This window comes from Solanum tuberosum, unplaced genomic scaffold (genome assembly GCF_000226075.1).
Source record: "Solanum tuberosum cultivar DM 1-3 516 R44 unplaced genomic scaffold, SolTub_3.0 scf00371, whole genome shotgun sequence".
Lineage (NCBI taxonomy): Eukaryota > Viridiplantae > Streptophyta > Magnoliopsida > Solanales > Solanaceae > Solanum > Solanum tuberosum.
This window is the reverse complement of record NW_006239294.1, coordinates 281098-294016: the sequence shown is the minus strand read 5'-3', so window position 1 is coordinate 294016 and position 12919 is coordinate 281098. Positions and strand designations below refer to the sequence as shown.

At 33.9% G+C, this 12919-nt stretch overlaps 1 protein-coding gene across 1 annotated transcript in view; it reads right to left on the bottom strand.

Moving 5' to 3' along the window:
- Nucleotides 1–12250: 12250 nt before the first annotated feature.
- LOC102588426 (cell number regulator 8) overlaps nucleotides 12251–12919 on the bottom strand; it is a 4024-nt gene continuing 3355 nt past the window's right edge. Inside the window, exon 3 of the mRNA XM_006361734.2 lies at nucleotides 12251–12689. Within this exon, the coding sequence (XP_006361796.1) occupies nucleotides 12456–12689 (234 nt within the window). The 3' untranslated portion in view covers nucleotides 12251–12455. The remainder of the gene's footprint in view (nucleotides 12690–12919) is intronic.

Below are 12919 nucleotides of genomic sequence, written 5' to 3'. Positions count from 1 at the left end.
TTTTTATGAAAATCGCTGGCTTCAGTTTTATTTATTTTTTTAATTTTTATTAAATTCTCTGCAAGGGTAGGATTTTTTTTAAAGAAAAAATATTTTTTTGAGAAAATTGACAGCAATTTTTATTTCTTTTAGCGGAACAGCGTCAAATTTTGTCAGAACAAAATCGCTCCATCAGGAGCGATTTTGCCCTTTTGGTTAATTTTTTTTTATGTGCCTTTTTTGTTTTTTAAAGAAAAAAAGTTTACACTTTTGGCTCCGGACTCAACAAAAAGGTGTCATTGCCCATTAGTGTCCATATAAAAACATTATCTCGCTTGAAAATCGAAGGAAGCCACATATTTTCTTGAAGAATCGGAGGAGCTCATATTTGGATTTGCCGCCTAATCCCCAGAACTAGGGTAGAAATTTTTGGGCTATGTAATTTTTTTTACTAGGTAATATGGGTTGTCTAAATTTTTTTTTAAAAATGTTAATAATGAAAAAGGAATAATGTGACATGACATTCTATTAGGAGAGAGATAATGTTTTTTTGTGTAAGTATATTTTAAGGAAAAGAGGTAAAGTTGGGTGATATTGTGGTCCAAAAACAAACATAAGTGATATTCCAAGGTAATTTCCTAAACATGGGTGTATCTAGGGAAATTACTCGGGTAATTTCTAAAAGTTGACTCGCAAATGCGAAAATATGCTTGAAAAAATGGTGAGACTATATGTAATGCTTCCCTAACTCATTACGGAGGTTCTCATATATTTTTTTTAGAAATATTTTTTGGATGCCCCAATGATGCCAAATCCATTGGCTAATACACACGAAAATTGGTAAAAATCGAGTAATTCTTAAAAGTTGGCTCGTATATGCAAAAATATGCATGAAAAACGGCGGGACTATACACAATACTTCCCAAAATCATTACAGAGGTCCTCATATAGTTTTTTCAGAAAAAAAACTCCAGGCGCCCCAAAGGTGCCAGATCCATGGGCTACACACAAAAAAATGGCAAAAGTCGAATAATTTCTAAAAGTTACTCGTAAATGCGAAAATATGCGTGAAAAAATGGCGGGACTATACGTAATGCTTTCACAACTTATTATGCAGGTCCTCATATATTTTTTCAAAAAAAAATTTGGGGTGCCCCAAAGGTGTCAGATCCATTGGTAACACACGAAAAACAGCAAAAAACGGATAATTCCTAAAAGTTGGTTCGCAAATGTAAAAATATGCGTGAAAAATGGCAGGACTATACGTAATGTTTCCCCAACTCAGATCCATGGGCTAATACACATGAAAAATAGCTAAACTCGAGTAATTCCTAAAAGTTAGGTCGTAAATGTGAATATATGCATGGAAAATAGCAGGACTATACGTAATGCTTCCTAATTCATTACGGAGGACCTTAAATATTTTTTTCAAAAAATAAAAAATTCGAGTGTCCAAGATGTGCCAGATCCATGGGCTAACACATGAAAAACATCGAAATTCGAGTAATTCCTAAAAGTTGGCTCGTAAATGCGAAAATATGCGTGAAAAAAATGGCGGAACTATAGGTAATGTTTTCCTAACTCATTACGGAGGTCCTCATATAGTTTTTCATTAAAAAAATTTGGGAGGCTCAAAGACGTCAGATCCATGGGCTAATAACACACGAAAAATGGTGAAAGTCGTGTAATTTCCAAAAGTTGGCCTATAAATGCAAAAATATGCGTGAAAAACAGCGGGACTATACATAATGTTTTCCCAACTTATTACAGAGGTCCTCATGTAGTTTTTTCAAAAAGAATTTTCGAGTGCCCCAAAGGCATCAGATCCATGAGCTACTACACACGAAAAACCAAGAAAGTCGGGTAATTCTTAAAAATTGGCTCGTAAATACGAAAATATGCATGATAGAAACGGTGGGACTATACGTAATGTTTCCCCAACTCATTACGAAGGTCCTCATATAGTTTTTCCAGAATTTTTTTTTGGTGCTCCAAAGGTGCCAGATTCACGAGCTAATACACACGAAAAACTAAGAAAGTCGTGTAATTTTAAAAAGTTGGCTCGTAAATATTAAAATATGCGTGAAAAAAATGGCAGGACTATACGTGATGTTCCTCCAAATTATTACGGAGGTCCTTATATAGTTTTTTCAGAAAAAGGTTTGGGTGCCCCAAAAGCGCCAGATTCATGGGCTAATACACACGAAAAATAAAGAAAGTTGGGTAATTTCTACAAGTTGGCTTGTTAATGCAAAAATATTCGGAAAAAAATAGCAAGATTATACGTAATGTTTCCCCAACTCATTACGGAGGACTTCATTTAGTTTTTTCAGAAAATATTTTCATGTACCCCAAAGGCGTCAGGTCCATGGGTTAATACACATGAAAAAGGCGAAAGTAGGGTAATTAAAAAAAGTTGGCTCATAATTGTGAAAATATGCGTGAAAAATTGCGGGACTATACATAATACTTCGTCAACTCATTACAGAGGTCCTCATATACCTTTTTTTTTATAATCGGGTACCCTAATGGCGCCTGATCCATGAGCTAATATACACAAAAAATAATGCAAATCGAGTAATTCTTAAAAATTAGCTAGTAAATGTAAAAACATGCATGGAAAAAAATAGTGAGACTATACGTAATGATTTCCCAACTCATTACAGAGGTACTCATATAGTTTTATTAGAAAAATATTCGGATGCATTAAAGACGCCAAATCCATGGGCTAATACACAAGAAAAACGATGAAAGTCGGGTAATTTCTAAATGTTTGCTCCTACATGCGTAAATATGAGTGAAAACGACGAAACTATACGTAATGTTTCCGCAACTCATTATAAAGGTCCTCATATAGTTTTTTTCAGAAAAAAAATTTGGGTTCCCCAAAGGCGTTAGATCCATGGGCTAATACATATGAAAAATGGTGAAAGTCGAGTAATCCCTAAAAATTGGCTCGTAAATATGAAAATATGCGTGAAAAAATAGCAGGACTGTACGTAATGCTTCCCTACCTCATTACAGTACCTCATTACAGAGGTCCTCATATAGTTATTTCAGAAAATATAAAATTAAGGTGACCAAAAGGCGCTAAGCCATAAACTAATACACACGAAAAACGTTGAAAGCCGGATAATTTCTAAAAGTTGGCTCATCAATACGAAAATAAAATGGCAGAACTATATGTAATGCTTCCCCAACTTATTACGGAGGTCCATATATAATATTTTCGAGCAAAAATTTTTGGGTGCTCCAAAGACGCTAGATCCATGGGCTAATACATATGAAAAACGTTGAAATTTGGGTAATTCCTAAAAGTTGGCTCGTGAATGCGAAAACATGCGTGAAAAAACAGCGGGACTACACCTAATGCTTCCCTAACTCATTACGGAGGTCCTTGTATAGTTTTTTAATAAAAAAAATTTTGGTTCCCCAAAGTCGTCAGATCTATGGGATAATACATATGAAAAATGGTGAAAGTTGGGTAATTCCTAAAAGATTGCTCGTAAATGCGAAAATATGCGTGACAAAAATGGTGGAACTATATGTAATGCTTCCCTAACTCATTATAGAGTTTCCCATATAGTTTTATCAAAAAAAAAATCTAGATGCCTCAAAGGTGTCAAATTCATGGGCTAATACATATGAAAACAACAAAAGTTGGGTAGTTCTTAAAAATTGACTTGTAAAGGCAAAAATATGCGGTAAAAAAACGGCGGGACTATATGTAATGTTTTCGCAACTCATTATGGAGGTCCTCATATACCTTTTTCAGAAAAAAAAAATCAGATTCCCTTAAGGCGCCAAATCCATGAACTAATATAGAGTCCAGAGCCAAAAGGGCAAAAAAAATTGTCAAAAATTTCAAAAGGGCACATCAATTTTTTTTAAACCAAAAGGGCAAAATCGCTCATGATGAAGCGATTTCCCTCTGACACAATAACTAAAAATCGTTGTTGGGGCAACGATTTTGTTCAAATTTGTTTTTTCTTTTTTTAATTAAAAATCGCTGCTTGATTTTGTCCAAATCTTTTTATTTTTTTTAAATTAAAAATCGCTGCTGTAGCAGCGATTTTTAGTCAAAATTATTTTTTCCTTACACATCGCTGCAGGGGCAGCGTTTTTCATGGTGCATTAATTATCAATAATATGAAAATGATAAACAAGACGGACAGTATACTCAATAAAATTGTTGAAGCATGAGGAAAATTGAATTATATCATAAATAATAATAAAAGAATATTGAATTAACCAAAATCGCTGCCAGAAAAAAACTTTTTCTTTTTAATTCTTAACCACAACGATTTTCTCAACCAAAAGAGTTGGTTTTGGTAAAGTAGGGTACTAGACTAATCACTGCCAACGAAAAATTTTATGGTGGTTGAGGGTTAAGTATGAGGTGGCATACAAGAGTTGTGTGAGGCTCCTTTCATAATTTGACAAATGGATTCTTGGATCCCATTTTTAGAAAAACTGGGCCAAAGTTCTTTCTCTCACTTACTTTTTAACTTTTTCCTATTATTCAACTTTTTGATTTCTTGTTTTTTTACCATTATTTCAAATTTTGCTATTTTTCTTATCTTCAAATAATTTAAAAGTATGAAATTTAGCCAAACTCATCATACGCCTAACATTTTGTATTATCTTCCTATACTATATTAATTATCTAAATTACTAAAAATAATTATTAAAATTATTTATCAATTAACAAAAAGTAAACTATAATTTTTTTTATTTTCATTACCCTAACCATTAATTCTTTTTGAAAGTATAAATAAAATTTGTAAAATTGCAAAAATAAAATAAATATAAAGGTAAATTAATAAATTATCATTTTTATTAATAATTTCTTAAAGAATGTATTAAAAAGTAAAATAACTAGTACGAAAAATAAAAGGAGTATAAAATTATTATTTTTTCTTCTCAATAATTTCATATTTTTTTAATTTCGTAAACATTAAATGTATCAAATATTCTCTAACAAGAAAATATAACATAAAGACCATTAGTAATCTTGATGAATACTTACATAAGTTTTGTTACTATTTTCATGTAACCCAAAATCGAAAATCATCCATAAACTCCTACATACATACATACATACTCTCTCAATTATATGATAATATATTTATTCTTGAAATTCAAGCTATGTGAAATTTAATTATTTTTAAAATTATTATTTTAACATGATAAGAATTGCAACTTATAGTGTTTGTTCAAAAATATAACCTTCTCACTATGTTGCAATTCAACCAAAAAAAATATTATTAGTTGCAATTCCTATCATGTTAATATAATAAAGAAATATTTTATAGTTTGAATTTCAAGAGCAAAAAATAATAAATTAATAGAGAGAGTAAAATGAAAAAAAAAATCAATTAATTATATTTTGATTTTGTTGATTTACAAGTAATTTTAAATAACTTTAGTCCTTAAAATAATACAATTGATTTTGTATGACATTAAGAGCACAAATCTTAATTTAGCTTTTTTAAAATACGTAATTACTTGACTTTAAATCTACATTAATATTAATATATTTATTTATATTTGATTTTTAACAAATGAATATTATGAATTATCAAAATAATTAAAAAATGAATTACTAATTTTAGGACATTACAATCGTTTATTGAAGAATTGGAGAAATAATGCGAAAAGAGATAATGAAATATTAATTTTAGGATATTATTATTGTTATTGTGTAATGAAATATATTTAAATTTTAAAAAAATTACAAAGTACTCCATACACTACATGGAGGGGTAAATAAAAGATGGAGTGGAGGAGTGGGAAGAAAAATGAAAAAAAAAAAAAGTTATAAAGAAATGGGATCCATTTATTTTTATCTATTAAAATAATCCCTCATACAACTATTACATGGTGTACCTCAACCACCATAAAAATTTTCACTGCCAACTACTCATCAACACTAGTCTAGTACCCTACTTACATTCTACTTTACCAAAACCAACTCTTTTGAAGAAAATTTTGTTCTTTTTTTTTTTAGAAAATCGCTGCTGCCTCGGCAGCGATTTTGGTTAAGAATTAAAAAAAAAAAAGTTTTTTTCTTCAAAAAAAAAAAGTTTAATTCAATATTCTTTTTTTTTTTTTTTAATTCAATGTTCTTTTATTATTATTTATGATATATAATTCAATTTTCCTTATGCTTCAACAATTTTATTGAGTATACTGTCCATCTTGTTTATCATTTTTATATTATTAATAATTAATGCACCATGAAAAACGCTACCCCTGCAGCGATGTGTAAGGAAAAAAATAATTTGGCAGCGATTTTTAATATAAAAAAAAATAAAAAATTGGACAAAATCGCTGCCCCAACAGCGATTTTTAGTCATTGTGTCAGAGGGAAATCGCTTCGTCAGGAGCGATTTTGCCCTTTTGGTTTTAAAAAAAATTGATATGCCCTTTCGAAATTTTTGACAATTTTTTTTGCCCTTTTGGCTCTGGACTCGACTAATACACATGGAAAACGATGAAAGTCGGGTAATTCATAAAAATTGGCTCATAAATGCATAAATTTGCGAAAAAAATGGTCGAACTATACATAATGATTCCCCAACTCACTACGAACGTCCTCATATAATTTTTACAAAAAAAAATCGGATGTCCCAAAGTCTATGGATCCACGGGCTAATATGTATTAGCCCATGGATTTGATGCCTTGGGCACCCCTAATTTTTTTTATAAAAACACTTTATGAAGACCTCCATAATGAGTTAGTGGAGCATTTTCATATAGTCCAGTCATTTTAAGGCATATTTTCGAATTTACGAGTCAACTTTTAGGAATTACGCGACTTTGTTGGTTTTTCCTGTTTAATAGCCCATATATCTGATGCATTGGGCCACCCAAAAAAAAATCATGAAAAAAATTTATGAGGACCTCCAAAGTGAGTTCAAGGAGCACTACGTATAGTCTTGCCATTTTTAAGACATTTCTACATTTACGAGCCAACTTTTAAAGATTACACAACTTTTGTGGTTTATCTTGTGTATTGGCTCATAGATCAAACGTCTTGGGTACCCGAAATTCTTTTCTAAAAAAAATTTATGAGGACTTTCGTAATGAGTTGGTGAAGCATTACGTATAGTCCTGCCATTTTTAAGGCATATTTTCGCATTTACGAGTAACATATTAGGAATTACGTGGATCTGGCGCATTGGACACCTGAATTTTTTTCTGAAAAAAACTTTATATGAACCTCTGTAATGAGTTGGGGAAGCATTGCATATAGTCTTGCCATTTTATAAGGCATATTTCGCATTTATGAGCCTTCTTTTAGGAATTACGCGACTTTCTTGATTTTTCGTGTGTATTAGCCCATGAATTTAGCTACTTCGGGCACCCCAAATTTTTTGAAAAAAATTTATGAGGACCACCGTATTAAGTTGGGGGAAATTATGTATAGTCCTACCATTTTTATGACATATTTTTGCATTATGAGCCAATTTTTGGGAATTAGGTGAATTTCTTGGTTTTTCGTATGTTCATGTCCATGAATCTGGCACCTGTGGGCACCTGATTTCTTCTTCTAAAAAGCCTTAATAAGGACCTCTGTAATGAGTTGGGGGACATTACGTATAGTACCACTATTTTTACGGCATATTTTCGCATTTACGAGCCAACTTATAGGAATTATGCGACTTTCTTTCTTTTTCGTGTGTATTAGTCCATGAATTTTGTTGCTTGTGTGCGCTCGATAGTTTTTTTGGCCGAATTTTTTCTGAGCATCCGTGCCGACCTATTAAATCATTTGCGTTGGTTCGAAGGGACAAACATAGGTATTTTCCAGTTCAAACGAGGCTCAAAACAGGAAAGTGATTTTTTTCCATTTTTTTCGTGTGTTATAAGTCCATGAATTTTTTGTGATATGTGAGTCCAGTGGTTTTTTGGCAGAAATTTTATGTGGGTCTCTGTGATGACCTATTTAATGGCGCGCGCTGGTACGAAAGAGCAAACGTAGGTATTTTCAAGTTCAAAAAGGCTCGTAATAAAAAATAGTGATTTTTTTTTATTTTTCGTGTGTTAGTCCATGAATTTTGTATAATATGTGCATCCAACGATTTTTTGACAAAATATTTTTGTTGTCATCCGTGGAGACCTATTAAATGGTGGTGTTGGTTCGAAGGGGCAAACAAAAGTATTTTCAAGTTCAAATAAGGCCCAGAATGGGGAATAGTGAATTTTTTTGTTTATCCTGTGTTATAGTCCATGAATTTTGTGTGCTATATGCAATCAACGGTTTTTTGGCCATTATTTTCCTTGGACATCCGTGACGAGCAATTAAGTGGCGCTTATTGATTTGGATGGGAAAATGTAGATTTTTTTCAAGTTCAAACGAGGCTAGAATGAAAAGTAGTGATTTTTTTTCCATTTTTCATGTGTTATAGTCAATGAGTTTTGTGTGATATCTGCCCCAAAGGTTTTTTGGCCCAATTTTTTTTGGACGTTTGTGGCAACCTTTTAAATAGCGTGCGGTGGTTCAGAGGGATAAACGTAGGTTTTTTCAAGTTCAAACGAGTTCCATAATGAGAAATAGTCATTTTTTCATTTTTTTAATTAAAGTCCATGAATTTTGTGTGATATGTGCGTCCGACATTCTTTTTGCCAAAAAATTTCGGTGGGCATCCATGACGATCTACTTAATGGCATGTGTTGGTTCAGATGGGCAAATGTAGGTTTTTCTAATTCAAATTAGTCTCGGAAAGGAAATTGCAATTATTGCAATTTTCATGTGTTTTAGTCCATGGATTTTGTGTGATATGTGCGTCTGGCGATTATTTGGCTGAAACTTTTTGTGGGCATCTATGGCGATCTATTAAATAGTGAGCGTTGGTTCGGAGGGGAAAATGTAGGTATTTTCAAGTTCAAAAGAGGTCTAAACAAGGAAATAGAGATTTTTCTATTTTTTGTGTGTTATAGTCCATGGATTTTAGTGATATGTGCGTCCAGTAATTTTTTGTCCGAATTTTTTTGTGGGTATCGTGACAACCTACTTAAATGTGTGCATTATGGAGGGGAAAATGTAGGTTTTTTTCTAATTCAAATGAGTGTTTGACCAAGAAATAGAGATTTTTCCATTTTTCAAGTGTTGTAGTCCATGAATTTTATGTGATATGTATACCCAAAGATTTTCTGGCTATCATACTTTTTTTTTTTAAAAATCATACTTGAATGTGGAAACTGGGAGAAGAAGTAATCTAGTTTCAATTTGAAAATTGGTGGCATAAGGTGGAAGGGTTCAACGACTTGGTTAGAAATGGTGGAATGACATAGTGGTCGAAGGTTTCCCAGATTTCAAACTCTGTGCCAAACTAAAAATATTAAAAGATAAGCTCAAAGTATAGAGCAAATTCATTCTTGGGGAACATACTAATAGGAAAAAATGCACTATTGCATGAACTAGAAGAGCTTGAGTTAGCTCAAGATGATAGGTCTTGACTGAAAATGAAATGGTAGTGAGAGCCACAATTCTTGTGGAACTTGAGGTGCTGGCTAAAAATGAAGAGTCACTTTGGAGGTAGAAATCCAGAATTTTGTGGCTAAAAACATGGGGATAATAACACCTATTTGTTTTTTCAAAGAATGGCTTCTGAACACTAGAGGTACAACACCACTGATAGGCATGTGTCTCATGGGGTGGAGATTAAAGAGCGTGGAGAGGTCAAATAACTATGATAGAATTCTATAACAAACTTTACACAGAATTAAAACCCAAGAGACCATCCTTTTAAGATGATAGATTGTCCCAAAATCACTCAAGAGGAACAAGATTGGTTGCAAAGACCTTTCGCAGAACTAGAAGTGCTCTAAGTTGTAAAGCAGTGTAATGGTGACAAAGCACCCGAACATGATGGCTTCACTATGCAATTCTTTAAAGAGTGTTGGAGCATTTTGAAAGAGGACTTAATGCATACCATTTAGAATTTTCATCAAAAGGAAGTTTATGAGAAGTCATTAAATGTCATTTTCATAGCATTATGCCAAAGAAGGCAGGGCAGAAACACTTGGGATTTTAGGCCAATTAGTCTGATAGGAGGAGTCTATAAGATTACATCATATGACTTTTCTGAAGGATAGACAAATTATGGACACAGTTCTACAAGACAATGAATTGGTGGATTCTAGGGTGAGACAGAAACCCCATGAATTTTGTGCAAGTTGGACATTGAGAAGGTTGATGACCATATTAACTAGTACTTCCTTCTCAAAGTCCTATAAGATACATGTTTTGGTACCAAATCAATAAACTGGATAAGTTATTGTATATCCATTATGAAGTTCTCCCTCATCATAAATGATAGTAACGAATGGTTTTTTCAGTCACAAAGGGGCTTGAGCCAGGGAAATCCCATGTCTCCTTTTCTTTTTATTTTAGCCCTGGAGGATTTTTACCACATAATTAGAATGACAAAGAGCAATGGGTGGATTAAGGGTTTCTATGCTTCACCTAATAGGAGTAGTGCTATGGAAGCTACTCACCTATTATATGTTGATGACTCACTAGGTTTTTGTGATGCAGATATATCTTAGATCAGACACCTTAGACCTATCTAAATTATTTTTGAAGGTATTTTCGCATTGTATGGTAATTGGCATAAGAGCTTTGTCCACCAATCAATCACATGGACAATTTGCAACTGCTAGCAGATACTCTTGAATGCCAAATGGTTCCCCTTCCAACCAAATATCTTGATTTACCTTTGGGAGCCAAAAACAAAGAGACTGAGGTATGGAATGAAGTCTTGGAAATAAGTGGCAGAAAACTATCAAGGTGGAAGAGCCAATATCTTTGTTTGGGAGGTAGGTTAACACTAACCAAATCTGTAATGAATGCCCTCCCAATTTATATGATGAGCTCGTTCCCAATTCCCAAGAGTATAGAGGAGAAGATTAACGGGTTAAGGAGATCCTTCTTGTGGCCGGTAAGTAAGGAAAAAATAGGCTACAATATGATTAAATGGGATACCCTCACACTCAGCAAGAATGATAAGGGTTAGGAATCAAAAACCTTAATATCTAGAATGAATCCCTAATGCAGAAGTGGCTCTAGAGATTCTGCATAGATGACAGGGCTCTATGGAGAAGATTTATTGCTGAGAAATATAGTTTGCTAAACCAATGGTCTAATGAGGAGGTTTTGGGTACTTTTGGTTGTTGTGTCTGGAAGTTCATCAAAAGGTTGTGGCCACAATTACTAACATCTCATTTAAAGTGGGTGATGGAGTAAGAATAGATTTTGGAATGAACTTTGGATAGAGGAAAACAATTTGAGAACTTTGATTCCTCGGTTATATGTCTTAAATTCACAAAAAAATACTTGAGTGTCACAAGTTTGGAGTTCCCAGGGATGGAGTTTGATTTTCAGGCGAGCTACGAATGACGGGAAAGTTTCAGAGATTGCAAAATTCCTTCAACAAGATTGCAAGATTCCTTCAATTTTTTACTATGTTTCCTAGGATATTTATTAATGGAGCTGACAAACCTATTTGGTTGCTCCACAACAAAGGGGTTTTTACAGTTAAATCTTGCTACCGGAAAAAGATAGCAATCAATCCACAACATGCTTCTGGCCTTAGAAGCAAATCTAGAAGGTCACAATCCCCCTAAAAGTCTCTTGCTTCATATGGTTCGCAATTAGAAGAGCATGTCTAACTCATGAAGTGCTACAAGGAAAAGGAATGCAAATCTCTTTAAGATGTTTTATGTGTGATCAAGACGCAAAGAACAACTTTCATCTATTCCTGCACTGCATAACAACCACAAAGTTGTGGGACATGTACCTCAGTATTCTTGGGGTCAATTGGGCAATGCCAAAATAGTTGCTTAACACTTGGAAAGGTATCGATAGTGGAGGGTCAAAGGAGAACATGTGGATGACCATTCCAGCATGTATCTTGTGGACACTATAGAAGGAACGGAATACTAGGTGTTTTGAAAGCAAGGGTAGCAACATTCAAAAGATAAAGAGTCAAGAGTCTTAGTTTATTGTATTTAGGGTAGATAGGCTAGCAATTCATATAAATCTGGGTAATTTGCTTTCTACCAAAGTATGAAGTAAAAACATTTCTTGACGTACTTTAATGCTTAGGTTTTTCACATCATTCTTTGGAGATGGGATTTACAAGAAACAACTTTTCTATCCCATAAAGGTAGGTAGAATTTACATAGATCCTATCCTCCCCAAAACCCACTTGGGGATTACACTGGGTATGTTGGGATTACCAGATTTAAGGGCATAGAGATATGTTAACCAGAGTAACACAAATATTATTAGCAGAATCCATCTCTTTTATGCACATATACATTATAAACATAACACATATAGGTCTTCACGTTTTACATAACTGGTAAAACTATTAAAAAGTCGAGCGTTCAGAAGCTTTAAGAAAATGGATACAAATCAAACACAAGAAGGAAATGGCTTGGACTCCTCATCAAGATAATCTTGCTTAGCGGCCCATGGTTTGCTCGTTAGGGGGGATCATAACGAGCACTTGTTGGGCGTTAAAGCCAGGATGAGGAAGCCTACGACGAAGCTCACGACCTTCTTGGCAAAGAGCACAAGGGTGGCAGAAGAAATGAGTTGCAAAGTCACAAATAGACTCACATTGCTCACGCTGCACCTCGTCCTCAACAAAGCTCCCGCAGCACCCACTAGATCTGTTGAACGCCTCACAGCTCCCCTGCAGAGGATACAAATTGGATTTACAAGCTCTAACTGGGATAAAACTTTATAGAACTGTGACTGCAACCATCTGGGGGAACTTGAAGGAATAGAAAAAGCTCCCTCATCCAATAAAGGTGAATTGATGCAGAAACAGCAACAAGAAACAAAAGGTGTAAGGTCTCACTAGTTTGCATACACACCACCTTCCCTAGACCCCCCCCCCCCCCCCCCCCCCCCACCCCCCAC